Source organism: Camelus bactrianus, chromosome 6, assembly GCF_048773025.1.
Source record: "Camelus bactrianus isolate YW-2024 breed Bactrian camel chromosome 6, ASM4877302v1, whole genome shotgun sequence".
In the NCBI taxonomy this organism is placed as follows: Eukaryota; Metazoa; Chordata; class Mammalia; order Artiodactyla; family Camelidae; genus Camelus; species Camelus bactrianus.
Window position 1 is genome coordinate 35,396,388 of NC_133544.1, and position 22,598 is coordinate 35,418,985.

The 22,598-nt window shown below is 34.8% G+C and overlaps 1 protein-coding gene across 1 annotated transcript in view; it reads right to left on the reverse strand.

Annotated features, from left to right (window-relative positions):
- MNAT1 (MNAT1 component of CDK activating kinase) overlaps window positions 1-16,918 on the reverse strand; it is a 167,902-nt gene extending 150,984 nt beyond the window's left edge. Inside the window, exon 1 of the mRNA XM_010962231.3 lies at window positions 16,691-16,918. Within this exon, the coding sequence (XP_010960533.1) occupies window positions 16,691-16,779 (89 nt within the window). The 5' untranslated portion in view covers window positions 16,780-16,918. The remainder of the gene's footprint in view (window positions 1-16,690) is intronic.
- Between the last annotated feature and the right edge of the window lie 5,680 nt (window positions 16,919-22,598).

The following is a 22,598-nucleotide window of genomic DNA, read 5'->3' on the forward strand; positions in this document are numbered from 1 at the left end:
ATGAAATAAAGTCTACTATTTCCAAAAAGGACAAGTATGTGTTTCACCAGCAGTCTGTTACTATACAATGGTATTACATTATATGCATATTTACTTACACAAATTAACTTATGTGTTCAGCAAAAAGAGACAGAGAGATATTTTTAAAAGGTACCCTATATCACTAGCCTTTCCTCTCAGTTACTATATTTATGCTCCAGAACGATCATAAAATGGGAGATATCACTCAGCTGTTTCCTCAGTTGCACTCAGTTCCAATACTGCTCCTAGGATGAACATCTTACTAGACTCTAACTGTGCTTAAAGTTAAGCCTTTTCAGAACTCTCCTACACTGGGAGGGAATGGATAGACCTAGAGATTATTATACTACGTGAAGTAAGCCAGAAAGAGAAAGACAAATACCATATGATATCACATATATACGGAATCTAAAAAAAAAAAGACACAAATGAACTTACAAAGCAGACACAGACTCACAAACATAGAAAACAAACTTATGGTTACCAGGGGGAAGAGGGGGAAGAGGGATAAATTGGGAGTTTGGGATTTGCAGATACTAATTACTATACGTAAAATAGATAATTTTAGAGAAAGGTCATATTGTATAGCACAGGGAACTAAATTTAATATCTTACAGTAACTTACAGTGAAAAAGAAAAAAAAAAAGTAAAGTTAAGCCTCTTCAGTACAATGCCAAAACAAGAGCCAAGTATTTCATCTGATATTCAGCTGCAGAAACAATGATTTGTCCCTATGCTGATGGGAAAACTAGCTGTGCTGGACTTAGTAAAAGTTTGACTTATCCATGTTAACAATTTCTGATCTTATCAAGGGTAATTCTTTTACTATGTATGAATTCTACCTTACACAACTTCAGAATTTAAATTCCACATAAGATTCAACACTACTGTATTATCACTTATTTAAAAAACTATAAACAAAATAAAGTATTTGTATAAAGAATTAGCTCCTCAAATTGCTATTTCATGCATTATCATAAAATTTAATCAAGACCTTAGTCAATGATAGGAAACTTACACGGTTCTCACTAAAATCACTGAATTATTATCAAAGCTTTCATGAACAATACTACTGGATTCCTCTGAGTTTATTTCTAAATCAAAGTAGTTTATTTGCCCTGGAACAAGAACCACTTCTCTACATAATGACAGTGGCTTATCTGACATAGGCCCCTAGAAATCTTACCCCATTATCATAAAAAAAAAAAATCCCTAATAAGAGTTTTGGCAATGTATCTTGTTATCCTGTTTTAACAAGGGTGAAGTTACTTTATTAGTTATTTGTTACTGTATAACAAAATACTCCCAAACTTAGCAGCTTAAAACAATAAAGTTTTATTATCTCGTATAGTTTCTGAGTGCCAGGAACCCAGTAGTAGTTTATTTGCCAAGATGTTAACCAGTCATCTGAAGACATGACTAGGGCTAGAGAATTCACTTGTAAGATGGCTCACTCACATGGCAATTGTCTGGAGGCTTCAGTTTCTCACCACCTGGGCCTTTCCACATGGCTGCTTACGACACAGAAGTGGTCCATGAGAAAGTCGCAATTTTTTATGAGCTAGCTAGCCTTGGAAGTGACAAGCCATCACTTCATATTCTATTGGTCACACAAGCAACTCGGATACAATTTGGGAAGAAATTACACAAAGGCATGAATATCAGGAGGCAAGGATCATTGGGAGCCCTCTTAGATTTGGGCTATAACAATGATAAACATACAGATATATGGTTTATGTGGTTTTATATATGTCCACAAATTCTTCAATATCTCTCTCATCAAAAGTTGAAGCGTAATTCCCCTCCCCGCTGAATGTGGGCTGTACTTAAGACTCTAACAAACAGAATGTGGCAGAAATGGAAGTGTCAAACTTCCAAAGCTAGTTCACAAGGAGAGCTAGTTTCACTCAAGGGAAAATGCCAGACTTCCATAGCTAGTTTTAGTCTAGGTAAAAAAAGTTACCATGTTGTTATGACAATAAATAAACTCTGAGGAAAGACCCCTGTAACAAAGAACTGAGGCCTGTAGCCAGCAAACACTAAAGAACTGAGGACTCCCCACAAAAGCCACAGGAGTGAGCTTAGAAGTGTAAACTCCAGCCCCAGTTGAGCCTTCTGATAACTTATAGCTCATGCAAGTAAGTTTAGAAGCTGATCCTTCCCCCTGTAGAGCCTGAAGATGACTACAGCGCCAGCCTATACCTTGATTGTAGCCCTATGAAAGATCTTGAGCCAGAATCTCCCAGCTAAGCCACCAGTGAATTCCTTTCTCACAGAAACAATGAGATAATATTTGTGCTTTTTAGTTACTAAATTTTGAAATAATTTGTTACAAAGAAATAGATAGCTAATACACAGCACAATTGGTTTTATGAGGTCAGACTAATTCTAATATTAAAACCTAACAAAGTCATTACAAAAAAAAAATTACAGGATATCCAAGTAACAATCCTTAGCAAAGTATTAGTAAACCAAATCTAACAGCATATGAAGATAATAAAACATCATGATATGTTAGGGTTAAGGCCAAAAAACACAATGTTGATTTAATTCACCATATTATCAGAATAAAGGAGAAAAACCACATGGTTATTTCAAATAGATTAAGAAAAGGTGTTGACACTATTCAAAACCAATTCATGATTTTAGAAGGGAAAAAAAAACCCTCTCAGCAAACTAAGAATAGTAAGGAACTTCCTCAGACTGGAAAAGGGGATCATATTTAATGATGAAAGACTGAATTTCATCCTCTCAAGACCAAGAACAAGGCAAAAAAATGCCCATTTTCAACTTCTATTCAGAATTACTGTAGAGGTTCCAGCTAAATAAATGAGTAAATAAAGACTGGAATGAAAGAAGTAAAATAGCTCTATTTACAGATGATATGATTGTTTACATAGAAAATCCCAGGGAATCTACAAATTTACTACTAAAATAAATGAATTTATCAAAATTGCAGGATACAAAGTTAATATACAAGAGTCAACTGTATTCTTGTATACTAGTAGCAAACAATTGGAAAGTGAAAAAAAATTTTAAACACTATATATATAGTAGAACCAAAAAAATACAAATTAGCTAGAAACAAATACAATAAAAGTTGTCCAAGATGTCTATACTGAAAACTACAAAGCACTGCTGAGCAAAATTAAAGACTTAAATAAATGAAAAGATAAATCATGTTCATTGACTAGAATACTCAGTATTGTCAAGACGGCAATTTTCCCCAAATTCAAAGCAATCCCAATCAATATTTCAGCAGGCATTTTTACAAAAGTTGACAAACTGATTCCAAATGTTACACAGAAATGCAAATGACCTAGAATAACCACAGCAATTTTTAAAATAAAAAACAAAGATGGAGAACTTATACTACCTGATTTCAAGATTTATCACAAAGTTGGAGTAATTAAAACAGTTTGCACTGGCACAGATATGTATAATGGAAGAGGATACAGAGTTCAGAAGCAGATCCATATTTTTTTAGTCAGTTGATTTTTGGCAAAAACGTTAAGGCAACCCAATGAAAAAATGAAAGGCATTTCAACAAATGGTGCTAGATCAACCAGATGTCCTTGAGGGGTTGTGGGGGAACCACTCTTACCTCACACCATACACAAAAATTAACTCCAAATGGATCACAGATTTACAGGTAAAATCTAAAACTATAAAATTTAAAAAGTTAAACATAAGACTACCATACAACCCAGCCATGCCACTCTTAGGTATTGTACAAGAAACAAAAACATATGTTTACACAAAGACCTCACATGAACATTCATAGCAGCTCTTTTGTAATACTAACAACTGGAAACAAGTCAAGGGTCCATTAACTGGTGAATAGATAAATAAATTAGTACATCTATACAATAGACTACTACTCAGTTATAAAGAGGAACAAATCACTGATAAAACAACATGGGTGAATTTCAAAATAATTAAGCTGATTGAAAGAAGGACAAAAAAAAAAAAGAATACAGACTATATGATTCTACATGAAATTATAGTAAAAGCAAACAACTCTATGATAAGAAAAAGCAAATCAAATTGTTGCCTGAGGATGAGAGTAGAGGGAAGAAAGGATTACAAATTGTATAAGGAAATCTGGGGGGTTAATAGAAGTATTTGTTACCTTAATTTTTGGTGATGGTTTCATGGGTGCATAATTATGTCGAAACTAATTAAACTGTAAAATTTAAATATGTGCAGTTTAATAGATGTCAATTCTACCTTATAAGGTTGAAAAAAAGCAAAACAGAATAAAAATTGGTAATACCTAATAAAATTTTAAATGCACATTCTGCTGTTAACAATTTATCCTATAGATACACTTGCATACACACAAAGACAAGGATATGTAATGAAAAATTACAATACTAAATATCTAGAAACAACCAAAACTTCCATTAATATATGACACATTAAATAAGTTAATATATTTCAAAAATGGAATATTCTGCAACCATAAAAAAAGAATAACATACATCTACATGCTCAAACATGACAAGCTATCCAAGATACTCTGATAAATGAGTGAATGAAGTTGCAGACACACTTATGTAGCACAATCCCATTTGTGTTTAATTTTTTTAAATGCATATGCATAGAAATTGCTGGCTGTGATTACATCTGGTTGACAAGTACACTTAGCACACTTAAAATTCTCTATTATTGCAAATATTTACAGTTTTCCACAAAGAAACACTACATAACAGTTAAGATTGACACCACCACTCTTAATAGTAAGTGCCCAATAAATATTAGCTGCTACATGCCAAGCATAATATGCCAAGCACTTTGTACAAATTGCCACTTATTTAACCTTCACAACAAACCTATACAGTAGGCAGTATTATTTTTATCACCATTTTAGAGATTTAGGAATCTGGGGGTCAAAAAGTCTTTGCTGAAGGTCACATAACTAGTAAGTGGTAGCATGAGGATTTAACTCAAGTTTCTTTGATTCCAAAGTTGAAGCTTTTAACACTGCACCAAAATGTCTCTCTGTAAGGATAATCTAGAAGCCAAAAATCCATAAATGAATACAACAATTGGGAACACAGTGTTGGTAAAAAGAATATAACTGAAAAGCATAGGTTTGATTACTGGTTCTATCTTTTGGTAGGAAAAAAAAAAATCTTGGTATCTACATACGTATATAATTGTCAGAGTGGTATTTTATTAATCAATCCACTCTGACCATATATTTTCAATGATCTCTAGTTTGCTACATTCTAACTTCTGCATATAACATAAAAATGTTAGTTTCTATTCTAATTTCAAATAATATAAACCCAAAATTCATAAAAAGGAGACACAAATAATGTATTTCCCAAGGGGGAATTACAAGCACTAAACTTACACTAGCTATGGCAATTTATTATTATTGACACCATTCCTACTATAAATTGTTATGCTTTCACATTTAGTTGTAGCACATTACATAGACTGCTTTTTGCAATTAACCTCCAAAAGGAATTAAATATTAATAAATGCACCAGATACAATTATGAGAAATAAGACATTCACAATCTGAATAATGCAGAAAGAAACATCTATTGCAACATATCACATTTTAGGTCTTAGAAATACATTTAAACTATCTTAAGAGTAAGGATTTTTATCTTTAAAATTCTGCTTATCAACCTCAACTTATAAAGAAACTCACTCTCTTTGCCATCAGTTGATTGGGCATACTGCAAAAATGGATAAGGAATTTCTTTGTGCTGACACTATTTTATTAAATTTTAAGATATCAATTACATATTCATTTGACTGGCGATATTAGCATTTTTAGAAAATAAAGGTAGTTGAGCAAATTTCTGTTCTATAAAAACTGCACATTATAAATTGATTTCTATAATTGTTCATTTGTGTATGTGGGCACACTTAATCAGAAGGTTAAAAAATTAAAATAAGTGCCTTATAAAAGTATTATATATAATCTTTTGTCAAAAAATGTTTTAATACTATCTTTTCAATAAAACTAACAAAATAGACATCTTAAAACAAAAGCATGTTAAACTAAAACTAAAGTAAATGTAAATATTAAGCCATATTCCTAATGCCAAACAATATAGAAATATACCCTTAAATGGTTCTCATATATGCATCAACAGATCTCAAAAATATAACATCTGCCATGTCATGCTTCACAATCCTATTACTTTCTAAAAGTTTTTTTCTCCCATGTTTTCTACTCCAACTACACAGATCAATAGCAAGAAATAAGATCAAATAAAAGAACATGTTCCAGTAACATTATCTGAAACAGTAGACAGGTTAGTCATACCCAGAAAGTAAACACTGTAGAATTATTTATGAAGAAATTATACTTAACATTGGTAGATATTAAGACATTTATATTTTAATGGAATGAATTGTTTGTAAGTAAATCAGAGTTAGTGCTAGATGCAGTTTGCTTCAGTTACCTGAAATTAGAATAGCAGGCTCATTAAATATAAATAAATCAATGATGCAGAGGCACTGCACCATATTGATGGAGCCCTCATTAATTTTCAATGATACAGCCACTATCATATTTGTTTTCTAAAAAACATGAGTGAGGTATACAATCATTTTTCTTCATCTCAAAATTCTAGTTTTCACATATTCTAACTTAACAAATGAAAGGAAACCTACAATTGCAAAACATTTCTAATGAAGTCCATTAAATTTTACATTTTCTTGTCTTTTTGTAGGGAATACATATATGTTTCTGCATGTATATAATATACATTTTTGACACACAATGTCAAAAGTGAAATATGTAAAATAAAAATACTACAAAATAAATTATCCTTACATGGTGTTTCATATAATCTTTCTAGACACTTGCATATAACATAATTACAGATTTTTCAGAGATATTGAGATCTTTTGCTCTCCAAAAAAACTAAATGATAATAGAAAAAGAGGGAATAAAGTTTGTTTCTGATAAAAAAAAAAGTTATCTTCCAAATCATTTCATGACATAAATAATAAATTTAGGATTTCTAATTTGCATATGATTATGCCTCAAAGAGCAAACACTGTGACATTGTTTATGTATTATCAAAAACAAAGACATGGTAAAGTAAAAACTGACAGAAAAATCATTATTGAATATTTAAAGTATTTTTTTATTTTAAGCTAGCATCCTGGAAACTAAAATATAAAGAGCATTCTAAGCATATCAAATTGATTTTGATAATACTGCAGTATTTTCATTTTTCACATAAAATGGGCTTGAGTTACAATCTAGTTGTATTACATTAATAATAATTTTACTTAGCAAATGTGATCAAAATTTATTTGAATAATTTCTAATTGGGGTTTACACAGAGAGAAGAAAATAGAGCTGGCCAGGTGAGTAATGCAACCATACAACCTTTCTTAGGCTTCAATTTCCCCATCTGTTAAAAAAAGGGGAACAGTTGTAGAACAGAACTAAAAAGATGATTGCTAAGCTTCCAAGTTTACATTAATCATATCTGCCAACCTCCTCTCAACCCTTTTGACAAAACAAATAGCACTTTGTAGCATTTTTTTTGCACAGGCTTCCAATCTCAGCCTGACAGCCAAATCAGACATCGCATTCTGCTTTCCTAAAGGGGCTAATATTTTAATCTTTCCTCTTCAGTGACTGCTCCACAAAAATACTTAAGCATTTGGAGCCACCTAAACATTTTTATCCCTTGATGTTAATCTTGCAAAAATGCGTTAAGTTTAAGATATACCCACCAAAATTGTTTGCTTCCCCAAAGGCCCTTTTCCTAAATCAGCAGAATGGTTACAATAAGGTTTCAGGATTTCAGGTTTCTGTTTCTTTAACAGTATTTTTTAAACAAATAGTATGTTTAACAAATAGCATAAAGAGTATTTTCACATCTTAATTACAAAGAATATTTTTGTAACTCTAAACTCGCCTTTTCTTCCTTATAAAGAAGAGAGAAAAACTAATTTCCTCTTAATGACTCAAAAGCAGACCTAAAACACTATAAAACTAATGGGGTTAGCAGTAATCATGTCTCCCACATTCACTGTTGTATACTCAGAAGTGTCTTTCAAAATTGCTTGAACATAAGACTCCCCTAGACAGCCAGCATAAATTACAAGGTCCCTCCCCCAAAGATCTATGGTAAAGCCTAGAAATTAATATTTTAAATAAGCACCCAAGATATTCCTAGGATGAGGCAAGTTTAGGAATCTGTGGCCTAAATTTACTGAGTATATGAGTGCAAACATATATATTAGTAAACACTAACAACTAATAAATTGCAGTTGTCTTACTTCTTATTTTTAAAAAAAAAGCTTAACATATTTGAAACTTGAGGAAAATCATTAAAATAAGTAGGTTGAATTTTCATTCAGTTCATTCTCATTCCATTTACTATCTCAGGGACTAGTTGCTAAGTAAACAGGAAATAAATTGCCAAAAGATTCCTGAAACTTAACCTAAAAACTGTATTTTTCTGCATTTAGAATACTCAAAGTAACTCTTTACAGTTGACTACAGAATAAGTTTACTCTTAAATTTACCTGAATTCTTAAACTTACTTGAACTGTGCCTCATTTAATCTTCACTATAATCCTACGAGGTATATGCTACTGTAAACACACTACACAGATGAGAAAACAAAGGCTGAAAGAAAAAAACTAGTTTTCCCTAAATCACACAGCTAAGAATAAGTAGCAAACCTAGGATTCAAAATCAGGCAAACTACATATTTGTTAGACATAATGTTTTATGCCCACAGCAGAAAAAATGCAATGAGAAAATAAACTATCTCTATTCATACTTATATCCCTAAGGAAACTAATGTGCTATTGCCTCAGATTCTTGCAGAATAAACTAACTTGTGTTTTAACAATTAAGTCTGAACACCTAATAAACAGCTTCATATTACCTGTTTGAATCTTAGAACACAAATTTGACAATATAACTTCAAAGGAAAGATGGATATATACATATAATTCATATATATACATATGTGTGTGTGTATATATATATATATATATATATATATATATATTTTCAGCAGCTAAATTAATCTTAAAAAAGAATTCCCAGTATAAAAGAAAAGAACTAGAGAAGAAGAGTCATAAGGGGATAGGGCTATACTTACACATACAAAAGAAACCTTACAAATAACATAATTACTAAATATTTAGTAACCACAGTTTTAAAGACCTATGACATTTAGTTACATTCAATAAGAGAAGGAACTGAAATGCACACACAGCATCTTAAAGACAAAAATGTACTAACAGTCATTTATGTACTAACAGTCATTTTTAGTTAAACCAAAAAACACAGCCATAAAATAGCCAATCCATATCTATGTATACATATTTTGTAAACAGAGTGATCAGCTCTCTCCCATATTGGAAAGGAAAAGTCACAGGTAATAAAAATAACTAAAATGTTAATATCTTATGAAACAGTTTTATTAATGGCATAAGGTCAAAGAAAAAGAGTACAATTACTGACTACAATGATTTAACTAAATTTAACTAAATTACCCAGATTTTAAGAAACTGAAGGGAGCTAAAAATTATCTGTTCTAAATAAACTAACAAAGTTAAATGAATGGTCTAAAACTGGCCAGTTTGTGGCAGAACTACAATCTAGATTTTCTAACTCGTGATTCAGTGTTCTTTCTATTACTCAATGGATTTGGATTATTAAAATACATGAGACATCAACTCATATATGCTGTGAAAGCAAAAACCATCTCCCCTTCACGAGTATGGTTTTGAGATCTTCATTGTTATTACCATCCACAGATATGAGATATTAATTCTCCAGTGCTATTCTGCAACATTATATCCTAATCAACTTCAAAATGCTCACTCCATTTGAAAAAAGAAGAAGAAAAGAATGTTTAGAAAAGCTTTAGGGAAAAAGCTGAGGTAGTAAAAAGAAAAAAATCAGAAACTACAAAAGGATAGAAATGTTAGATGACCATACAAGCAACTGCCAATTTTGATGTATAGAAAACAAACATGTACACAGAAGTAAGTGCCTCAACAATAGTAAGGCCAGCTTTTCCTAACAAACATGATGGAATAGCTGATGTCAGACTAGCATTCCCACAGTGAGCAACCATAAAACAAACAAAATGTATAAAACAAGTGTTTACAGGCATTAGACAATGGGCAACACAAAGATTATAATCCCCTAGAGATGGGAAATTCACAAGGTGAGCCCTACAATTGCCTCATCTTTCTACCTGGGGACAACTACCATGACCACAGCCCAGCAAGCAAGGGTTTAAGAAGGGCACAGTGGTTGTGCTAAGCTGAATAGGCAGAGATTAGAGTTGAGTGCAGCTGATGTGGTTGAAATCTGTATGGCAGAGAGCCCAGAAGTCTGTGCAGGGAACCCCCATAAGTCCCCGGCCAAGGAACAGACTCCACATATGCAGGGCAAAACCAAACAAGGCTTAAAAGAGAATGGCTGAGAGAGGAACAGAGGGTAGTTAAGGAGTACTAGGTATACTCAGAGTTCCCACCCAGAGTAGAGAAACCACATTATTACCCTTATTACCTCAGACATCCAGCTGAGATACAAAAAAAGGCCTCAACTAAGAGTAAGGACCACATCATAGAATAAGACTTATTGTAGATTCACCCTAACAAAGCCTAAAATCAAGCCCCAACAAGTTCTGCAAGGAATTAAAAGTTTGGAGACTGAGTTGTAGTGAAGTAAGGAAACACAATGGGCTCTCCACAGACCTATCCTAGCAAAGATTAAAACCAAGCCTACAAAGTTTAAGATAATCAGTCAGAATTGAACTACTTATAAGAATTTTAAAAAACAGCACTCGTCACAGAAAGATAGAATTTGCACTTTCTAGTACCATTTACATGATCCAGTATACAATTGAAAAAAATACTAAAAGTGAAAAAAGAAAGAAAAATGTGACCCATAGTTTAAAAAAAGGAGTAGTCAGAAACAAACCCTGAAACAGCAAAGATGTTGGATCTAGCTGACTGACTTTAACATCAGCTATTTTAAATAGTTTTAAAGAACTAACAGAAAATATGTTCTAAGAATTAAAGGAAAAATACATTCAACAAAGTAAAGGAAAATATGATCTTAATGATCATACAGATAAGAAATCTAATGAGAAATAAAAACAATAGAAAAGAACAAGATGAAAACTCTAGAACAAAAGTATAATAAATGAAAAAATCTACTGAATAGGTTTAACAGAAGATTGGAAATGGCAGATGGGAGTCAGTAACTTGAATATAGATTAATGAAAAGCATCTAATCTGAAAAACAGAGAAAAATGTTGAACAAAAATGAATAGTACCTCAGCAACTTAAAGAACAATATCAAAGAGTCCAACATACATGTAATCAGAGTTCCAAAATGAGAACAGAGTGAAAATAGTGCAGAAAGAATCACTGAAATTTTCCAAATAAGATGAAAAACATTGACTTAGAGTTCCAAAATCAGCAAACCTTAACTAGGATGAACACAAAGAAAAGCACACCTAGACTTACATGCAAACTGCTAGAAAACAAAGATAAAGAGAAAATCTTGAAAGCAGCCCCAAAAGATGTTTACATTAAAAGGACCAAGGATGAGTAACAGCTAACTTATTACCACAAACAATGGAGATCAGAAAACATTGGAATATCTTTCAAGGGGTGAAATGACAACCCAAAATTTCATATAAGCAAAAATATCCTTCAAACAGTAGGGTGAAACATAAACACTCACAAAAACAAAATTTGGGAGAATTCTTCATCAACAGATCTGTACTACAAGAAATACTACAGAATGTTCTTCAGACGGAAAAAAAAAATCAATACAACTGTAACATCAGATCCAAAAGAAGGAAGAAAGACACTAAAGAAGGTAAATAAGTAGGTGAACATACATTTCACTGCTTTACATCCATTAGGATGGTTGTAATCAAAAAGACAAATTATAACAAGTGTTGGCAAAAGATGTAGAGAAACTGGAGCCCTCATACACTGCTGGTAGGAATGTAAGATTGTATAGTCACTTTGGAAGTCTTACAACTCCTAAAATGAATAAACAGAGTTATATGATCCAACAGTTATACTCCAAAGTACATACCCGAGAAAAACAAAATCATTTGTCATACAAAAAATTGCACGTGAATGTCATAGCAGTATTATGCATAATAGTCAAAAAGCAGAAACAACCCAAATGTCCATCAACTAATGAATGGATAAACAAAATGTGGTATATCCATACAATGGAATAGTATTCAGTAGCAAAAAGAAATAAAGTCTTGATACATGCTACATCATGGATGAACCTTGAAAACATTATACTAAGTAAAAACCAATCACAGAGGACCATATATTATTTGATTTCATTTAAATGAAATGTCCAGAATAGACAATACATTGGGACAGAAAGGCAATTAGTGGTTGCCTAGGATAGGAGGTGGGGGAGAGAGCATGGTTGGAGGGTAATGGCTAAATAGTAAGGGGTTTCTTTGTGGAATAACAAAAATGTTCTAGAATTAATTGTGGTGATAAATGCATATCTCTAAGAATATACTAAAAGTAACTGAGTCTACACTTTAAATGAGAGAATTTTATGGTATATGAATTATAGCCCAATAAAGTTGTTTATTAAAAAGACTATTTTTTATTCTCTACATTTCCTTAAAGACAACTGACTGTTTGAAGTAAAAGTAACAATACTGAGTTATATATAGAAGTAAAAGGGATGACATCATCAGCATAAAGAATGAGAGGAGTATATAAATGGAATTACATTATTCACATTTATGGGGTATTAAAATGGAAAGCAAAAAACAGAGAGTGTCAGATGTTGACTCTAAATATACTTTGATAAAGATACACTTTGTTATACTTGGAGAAATCACTAAAATAATAATAATAATAATAATAATAAAACAATAAAGAGCTATTTCTAATAGGCCAATACTTAAAAATATCCAATCAATCCAAAATAAGGCAAGAAAGGAACAAGAACAACAAAAAAAGGGACAAATGGAAAACAAATAGACTTAAACCCAATGATACCAAAAATTACATTAAAAATAAAGGGGCTAACACATCAATAAAAGGCAGAGATGTTGGACCACATTAAAAAGCAAGACCAACTATGTACTGTCTACAAGATATAAGACACACATTGGTTGAAAGCAAAAGAAAAGAGAAAGGTATACCATCAAACAGTAAGCATAAGAGATGACATAATATCAGACAAAAACTTCAGGACAAAGAGTATTACAAAAAACAAAAAGGAACATTTCACGACAAAAGTATAAATTCATCAGGAAGGCATAGCAGTTCTAAATATCTCTGTACCTAATAAGACAGTTTCAAAATATATGAAGCATGACAGACCTAAAAGAAGGAATAGGCAAATCCACAATCTAGCTGGAGTAACTGACAAAAATGAGTAGATAAAATAAATTAGTAAGGATACAGAAGATCTAAGTAACACTATCAATCAACTTGACCTAAGTGACATACACTACACCTAACAGCCACAGAATACACATTCTTTTCAGATATACGTTGATTGCTCACCAAGGCAGACCATATGCTGGACCATAAATAAATTTTCAGAAAATTTCAAAAGACTGAAATTTAGCAAAGTGTGTTCTCTTACTACAACAGAATTAAGTTAGAAATTAGCAACAACATATGTAAAAACTCCCCTTTTTCTAATTCTTCTACCCAAAATGAGTGCCTTTTTCTAATTTTTCTGCCCAGAAGAGGCATTGTTTCCTAATTTGCAAAAAAGGTACTGGATAAGCCCAGCATATTAAACAAATTAATTAATACTACTGATCAACTATCCTTTCCAACAGTAAGTAAATTGAACTTTAATCTGATAAATTTCTAAAAATAACTAACAATTTAGAGAAGATACAGAAGAACAAATTAATACAACAGGGATGCAATCATCAAATTCAGACTGGTAACTCTTCAAAACTACCCAGCAACATCAGTAAATAAGACAGAGGGGGACAGAGAAAAAAAGATAAAGAGAGAGACCTTAAGTAAATGTGGCAAAATATTTACTTTTATATATCAGGGTGTGTTTTTGTTTACTTTACTACTTTGTGTCTTATGTACGTTTAAAATGAAAAAAAGGAGATTTAGTAAAATCAAATATAGGCAAAGTTTTTCAAGACAAGTGTTGCCAAGAAATGTTGGGAAAAAAATTAAATTATTACTCTCAGCAAGTGTGAAGTTAGAGAGATCCCAGCCAGACGAGGACATCAGATCTAATTGTCCTGCCAGCCTTTGACCCTCCCCCAAATCTCCTCAATTAAATGGTTTGATCCATAAAGTTTTACCTCTTTTCTCCTTTCTGATCTGCATTTCTCCCATAAATAGTACTCCTACTTAATCTTTCCATAATCCTGTTCTTCCAGAAGCTTTGTGAAGCACAACTTCTACTCACTTTATCACCTGCATCCTAAAGCACCTTTGCTACTTGAGGACACAAAAAATAAAATAAAATCATGTGGCCCAGTAATCCCTGCCTCATGGTATTCCACACTCTTGTGAATACTTTCTCACCTTCTAACAGGGTTGTTTCATGCTAACAAATAAAATATAGCAGAAGCAATGATAATATGAGTTTTGTGATTAAATGATAAAAGGCTCTGCAGCTTCTGGTCCTCTCTCATCACTAAATCTGGGAAACACCATGTTATGTGTAGCCCTATGGAGGGTCCATAGGGAGGAACTGAAGCCAAGAGCCACATGAGTGACCTTGGAGACAGATATTCCTGTCTCAGACAACAGCTTGAGCAAACCTCATGAAAGACGCTGAGCCAGAATCATTCAGCTGAGCCACTCTCAGATTCCTGATCCTCAGAAACTATACATTTATTGTTGTAAGGTACTAAGTTTTGAGGTAATTCGACACAGCATTAGATAACTAATATAATTAGTAATGCAAAATTATAATACCACTCCTTTCAGTCTAACAACTGTATCATAAAAATGCCCAAGTTCAATTCCATGAAATACATTCTGCACAAATTCAATATTCTAACAAATCAAAAGTATTCACATCAAAATCTGTAATGTGTTATTATCTACCAGAAGAGCAAGATTAAAAAATAATAATGCCCAGTATCAGCAAATGTGTGGCAACAGGAATTCCCATACATAGCTTTTGGGATCACAATCAACACAATCTTTTGTGAGAACATTTGGGCAATGTTTACCGAAGTTTAAGTCACATACAATTCTACTACTAGGCATTTACTTGTGGTTTGCCTGTTATATCTTAAATATACTTGCATAAGTGCTCAAGGAGATAAATAGATAAGACTAGTGAAAACCTGAAAATCCAAATATTTATTTAAATTTTTTGGTTAAATCAATTACAGTATAACTGAACAGTGGACTGCCATTCAACTGTTAAAGAGGAAGACATACAAATACTGATTTAGAAAAGATATCCAAGACATACATTATTTAAATATATATATATATAAAATCCCATTTCCATCAGAGAACATGATAATGAGTTCACATTAAGAAAATTATAATAGGGTCATTATAATTAAAGCTATATTTTCACATTTTATAGTCTCTTGAATTCATTTAAAGATAATCATTATTGTGCAAGTCTTTCTATTTCTACCAGAAAAAGAGACCATTTAAGTAAGTTACTAAATCCCTATATATGTAGTTGTATAGCTACAATTAACCATGTAATTTATGTCTGACACACTGTAGATTATCCATCATTTTTATCTCTAAGAAACCTCAAAGAATATAATATATACTCCCCATGATATAGCACCTTACATCCCAAAATGCTTTACAGAACCACCTTTACTGAATCACATTTGACAATAAAAATGTGGCAAGAAAAACTCTGACCAGTTCCTGCACTTCTTCAAAATACACAAACTCAACCTCCTTCCTTCTCCAACCACCAAAAAATGGGCCTTCTAGAGTCAGACATTCTGTGTTCCAATTCTAGCAGGGCCCACTAGATAAGGGACCTGGAACAGTCTCTTGTTTCCTTCCCTGTGAAATGAGAGTGTTACTAATACCTATTTCATGGGGCTGTTGTGGGAATGAAATAATTCACGATAAAGCGTTTAGAACAGTGCCTGGCACATAATGTGTACTCAGTAAATGCCAGCCATTATTATACCTCCAAAATTAACTACCCAAAATCTGAATTTTCTCTTTTAGTGAAAAAAATATAACCAAACTCCAACAGGACAAGTGCGCATACCGACGAGGTTTCAAATTAACTCACACAATAAATAGCAGCGGTATATAACCACAGTAATTTTCATAGCACCTTCGTTCTAATAAAAACATTTTGCGTGAAATTAAACACTCCGATCCCCCATGCTTTTAACCAGCGATATGTCTGGACCCCTGTTGACCACATAGTCTTGGAAATACAGTAGAGATTTTCATTGTCTACGGAGAGGTAAACCTGACAAACTGCTGGTTACCGCATCAGGGAACTAGTAGTCCAAAGCAGGCCAGAGAGACTCAGGGCCAATGGATACAGTTTGTTATAGAAACAGCGTTCCCTTTTCCCACTTTCCTTCCCAGTGTCGAAACTAATGACGCCCTTTAGGGTGAACCGAGGTCAAGCATCGCCCGTCTCTCTCGAGAGCTCCCACCCACTGCGTCTCACCAGCATAGAACCCACTGCCCCTCAACTCACAGAGTGTGTCCGCACACATTCACCATCAGCTTCAACGAGGGGTTCCGGTATTTGGTGGTCTTACACCGGGGGCAGCCCTGATCGTCCATGGCGCCTTCTTTCCTGGGGACTCTCCCGGACACCTGCTTCAGACACAGCCAACAGCCACAACCACCTCCAAGCCCCGTCAGACCCGTGGCCAAGCAAGTTCCTACCAACAGGCACTTGCCTGGGACGGTCCTTTGAGAATGAGCACCGGCCGGAAGCAAGGCACTACAGCACAAACGTTCCGGCAGCAAGTTTTCCGGTCCCGCAGCTGGGGCTCGGTCTCAGCTTCCGTAGGCCAGCGCGGTATCTTGGAGTTAGGTTGGAGAGCTTTTAAAAAGGCAAATTGTACGGAAAGCCTCATCTTTGTGAACCTAGCGATGTTTTTCAAGGTGCTGTGTCACAATTAGGAACATAGATTCCACCTTGTTCTGTCAGGAAACATTACCATTACTTCAAAGATTTATGCCGGTTGTACACATTGAATAATTCAGACCAGTATTTTCTTTTAAACAGTTTGATAGCCTGTGCTTTATTCTTCTCTTTTACTCTTGCACAGTCATGCAATCACAGAAAATAATATGCATTCACAGATATGAAGTTTGGAAAAGTCATCTAGAATGAAAGTCTGCACCAAACCTAAATATTACAGATTCTCACTAAATGTCAAAATAGTTCTATAAATAATATCTGGCATCTGCTCTGAGGAAAGCCGCTTACCTCAAGAAGGTAAAGCACGTTAAACGGTTTCACCTGTCTCTAATATCGCTTCCCCCTCCACCAACAAAGACAGTATTTGTTTCCCCAAATACTGGGGGGGGGAGGGGGGTCACACGGGAATATACGCTTTATTTCAGCAATTCTGCAATCGGAGAGCCTGAATCTCTTTGGTAATTGTAAGCTACATTCACTGCATTTACCAAGGCTGCAAAGTCTATAAACAGCTCATTAGATAATAAATTCCTTCCACTATAAGGAACACATCTTATTCATCTTCTTAGCAAGGATTTATTGATACTTGTTGAATAAGTAGAGTAAATGAAGAATGAATTAATGATTATCAAATAATAGTGTAATATGAAAAAAATTTCATGCTGAGCACTAACTGTAATCTAACCCAAACTCCATCAGAAGTGGGCAAAGTTTTTCAGATTAACCCATACAATGAATACCAGCTGTATACACTCATAGTAATTTTAACTTTTCATAGCACTTTTGCTCTTTGCAATAAAAAAGAATATTCCAATGCCCACTTTTTGAAACAGTGAACCCAACAGGAAATCCATAGTGTGGAAATACAGTTGAGATTTCCATGGGTTACAGAGGGAGAACCTGACAAACAGCTGGATACCACCTCTGGGAACCAATAGAACCAGGCGGGCCACAGCAGCACAGGGCTTTAGATGAGTATATACACATTAGGGATTCACCCACCAAGTCATGTCACCTGCTTGATCATATTATTAACAGAAGCTAAGCAAATGTAAGTTTACTAAACCAGGCAATACCAAGTGCTATGCTGACCTGTAGAGTTATTATGCTGCTATTTATTGAAAGAGAACACATCCAAAATCAATTATAAGACTCAAAGTGAAGTTCCCTAAGAATAAAGGTAATTTTTAGGATCTTTATATTTTAACAGAACAGGAAACTTCTGGTGAAAATGTGAACATTATCAATGAGAAAATAAAATGTTCAGTCAATACTGTGTTGAAAAGTCATCTATTAAAGTTGGCGTTATTGTTTATTACCACCAGGACACTTTTAATTATACCTTTGGATAGGAGACCTCAATCACTTTGTGCAATGAATGGCTTTTCCTTTCTTCCAAACCTTGAGTTTAAGGCACAGAAAGCACTGAAGATTGTGGTAGGAAACATTGCTACCAGCTCCATCCTTTCCCAGGTTGGAAATTACTATCAGAGAAGCATGGTAGCAACAGCTGACTTGGAACTCTAACAGCTAAGCATTACTCATGAAGCTAGAGGCAGCAGAAAGTAGATTTGGCCCCTGGCACCAAGGGAGCTGGATTTGAGTGCTGGCTTCTTCACTTACTAACTCCATGACCTAGGGCTCAGTTTTCCCAACTATAAGATGAAGATAATAGTAGCACAATTAGCACAGTGTAAGAGCTCAATAATTGTTAGCCATTATTGAGAGTAGTGTACGTATTACTGCAGTGGTACCTACAAGAGGCATGTAATGTACTGGCAAGAGCCTGTCCTTCTTCTAAATCAGACAGACCTGTTTTTGAGCCAGATTTCTTACCCTCCCTTACCTCAGTTTCTTCTCTCCATATAATACACTTCACATGGTTGTTGTAATGATTAAATTACATGACATTTATATATAAAGGCTCTACTACAATGCCTCATATATAATAGAAACTCTGAAAAGTATACCACCTCTACTGGTGGAGTTCATTAACACAGATTGATCAGAAAGCTTTGAGGAGGAAAGCACTGACAGCACCAGATTCCTGATTCAAATGGAACCCCCTTAATAAAAACCTTTATAAAAACCACCCAACTATCAAGTTGCCTGCATTTCTAAAGAGAGCTGCATCCTAACGGTGGGCCAATGGAGCCCACTATTCCTCTTCCCAAATCTGCTCATCCTCTAGCATTCCTGTCTTAGTTAAGAGCATATTCTACCTCTCCAGGCCAATGTTTCTCAAATGCAGACCTTTTTTTCCAGACTCAAGGCAATGGAAGTAGGTTGGGCCCTCCTCATCTGTTGTAGACTTTTGTTGTTTTGTCCCTTGAATATGGACAGCATCCTTCCCCCTTCCTATGGAAAAAAGCTCCTTCTTAACAGGCCTCTGTGGTTTTAATGGGCCTGCCAATCACAATCATGGCCCTCTGGCCTAGGGGTTAACATAAACCCTCACTGGACCGATCAGAGAGCTTCTCTAGAATTCCTCAAATTGACAGTAAGGGAAACGCAGCAGAGCGTCTTTAATGAAGCTAGAAAATGTGAGCTGGGAACCATTGGGAGTCATGGTTCCAACCTTCTGGGGAAAGCCCCTTTGAATTACTAAAACTAACTTGATGAAGAGAGGCAGAGACAAGTGAAAAGGGACAAAGAATGGGTGATCAAGTCTGACCAGCTGCATTCTGCTCTTCCTATTGTGTGGTATCATGACCCAAAGAAGTGCACCTTTTTGCCTAGGCCAGTTAAAGTGGGGTTCCTGGCTCCAGGGGAAATTAATATCACCACAAAAAGCCCAGAACGCTGCTGCACCTGGGAGATAACTAGAACCTGGCACTCAGTCTCTGCCAGGATCTTCTCCTTCCACTGTCACCCAGGTCACTCTCTCTCTCACCAGCTGCTCATCAGCATCCTCCTCAGGCAGGTCTTTTGGTCACTGAGAACTCCCAAACATTAAATCCAAGACTCCTTCTACCAATCTTAACTCTTTATGCAAGTTTGAAAACCAAGAAAAGGACTCTGTTTCGGTTTGGGGTTAGTGCCCATCCCTGGACCAATTGACTGAGGCCATGATATTATGCACAAACATAGCCACTGTGTCCACCACACCACAGAAAAATGAGCATTTCATTCACAGTCCTTCATAATTTGTCGCCAACATACCTTTTAAGCTAATCTCCTACCACACACCTACATAAAACCCAAACTCCAGACCCATTGAATTACTCAATATGTTCAGGAATATATTACACCCTTCATGGCTCCATGTTTTACTCATTTTTTTCCCTCTGCCTCTAATGAAGTCTATCCATGTCCTCTCAAAATTTTTGTCCTCAAAGTCCCAGCTGAAAACCCATTCCCCATTGCACTCCTCTCCTCAAAATTGTCCCATTATCCTCACCATTCTCATATCCTGTATTATAGTTACTTATGAATATGTCTACTTCCTCTACCAGATTTTAAGCTCCTCAGGGTCAAGACCCCAATATATTCATCTTTCTATCCTTTAGTACCTAATGCAATATCATGTACTTAGGACTCAATGTTTGGCAAATGAATGCTCTTCAGAAATGTTGACTACATATCATCAGCATTAGTCTAAACAACAGCGAAACACCTCCCCTACCTGGGAGACTGCTTTAGAACCTAACTTCCTTACTACTAGCAGTACATAAGCTTTCTGAAATAGAAAGAACTAACCAAGACACAGATATATGGCCTTCCCTCTATCTTCCAGACAAAGTTAGCCTTGAAAAAGGAAATCTCCATTCCTCATGGCAAAAACCATTTAATATATTCAAGCAAAGTGCAACATTTTGTGCTGAACCAGACTTTCTTCATTACACTAAAATGGCGAAAGATTTCCACATACTTTCATCACTACCTTCAGGCAAGAAGGAAAAGATGCATAAACAAGCAGCTTGGTTTTCACTCTCACACAATCCTAACCTCAAAACAAAACAAAACACAGCTTTAGACTGCGTATCAGCACAACTGACTCAGTGTTCACAGCATGGCAGACACAGGAAGTAGAAGCAAGTATTCATCGATATTACAAATCATTTGGGAAAACCAGTGCTCTGAGATTAACTCCACGCACCCTTGCTGGTGTTCTCTTCCAATGTAGCTGACCATGTTTGAGTCAAGGGCTTCCAGTACACTTTGAATTGCTGCCAGAATGAGCTCTGAGGCTCAGCCTACAAAAGGAATCCAGAGCTTGGTGTTGGATTTCACTTCTGGTCCTATAGGAATCTCCTCCTGGAGCTGCAGAATACCAGTGTAGCCACAGGCTACAAGATCCAAAAGGCCACTGCTGCCTCCATACAATCTGTTGAACTTGATAATCTGGAGGCAAATATACAGAAGACATACAGAAATGCAATGTGTGATTTTCCAAGTCAATGTACTATATTTAATTGATAAGACTGAAGAAGACTCCTATGACCTGAACTTGAATAGCCCTATAATATAGCCAAATGAATTTTCACTAGGCACATAAAACTAAAAAGTTTCCTACTTTGCACTATCAGGAGGAAGATAAGAAACACAACAAAGATTAACTGCATGCCAGGTGCTTTCTGGCACATCTTATCTCATTTAATCCTCAAAACAATCCTGTCCACTTTTTGCAGTCAAGTAGTTAATAAATGGCAGAGCTAGGATAAACCTACACCTAGCTATCTGATCTGCAAATCCACATCCTTTCCACTAAACCACACTACCTCCTGTCTACCTTGCTCTGGTAAATATGCTTTAAAAATTCAAAGAACTAAATGGAATGAGGTATCCTGGATTGGATCATGCACCAGAAGACAGACATTAGTGGAAGAACTGGTGAATCCAAATAAAATCTAGAGTTTAGTTAACAGTATTGTACCAGTGTTAATTTGTTTGGACAATGTGTCATTATAATGTAAGATGTTAACTTTAGGGGAAACTAGGTAAAGAGTAAGTGGGAACTCTCTGTACTCTTTTCATGACTTTACTGTAAGTCAAAATTGTCCTAAAATAAAAAGCATCTTTTGTTAAATTCAAGATAGTTATGAATCTCAGATGTTGTCCAGAACCGATACCTAACTGGGTATTTTCAATGTGGTGGAAACATGTGCTCTTTTCTATAATTACAAATTTTGTATCTACCAGGGATGTCAGTGCTGGCTTCATTAGGGAAATACAAAAGCAAGTTTAGTCCAAAATCAAATGACATCCTGGTTGTTGGCCAGCAATAAAATGCAGCCTGTCCACAAAAAAGAAAACCTCACCAAGCTGATCATGACAGCAGGTGACCTAAACAGCTGCTTTATAATATGCTGAAGTAAGCAGTCATGGCGAATTGGGAAGCAGAAACAATACAAGTCCACCCTGAAGTAAAGGTTAGGATGATGTCATTAAACTGTTGGATTTTGAAGAAACATACCAGTAGGCAGACCCAACTGACCCAGAGTAATTAGAG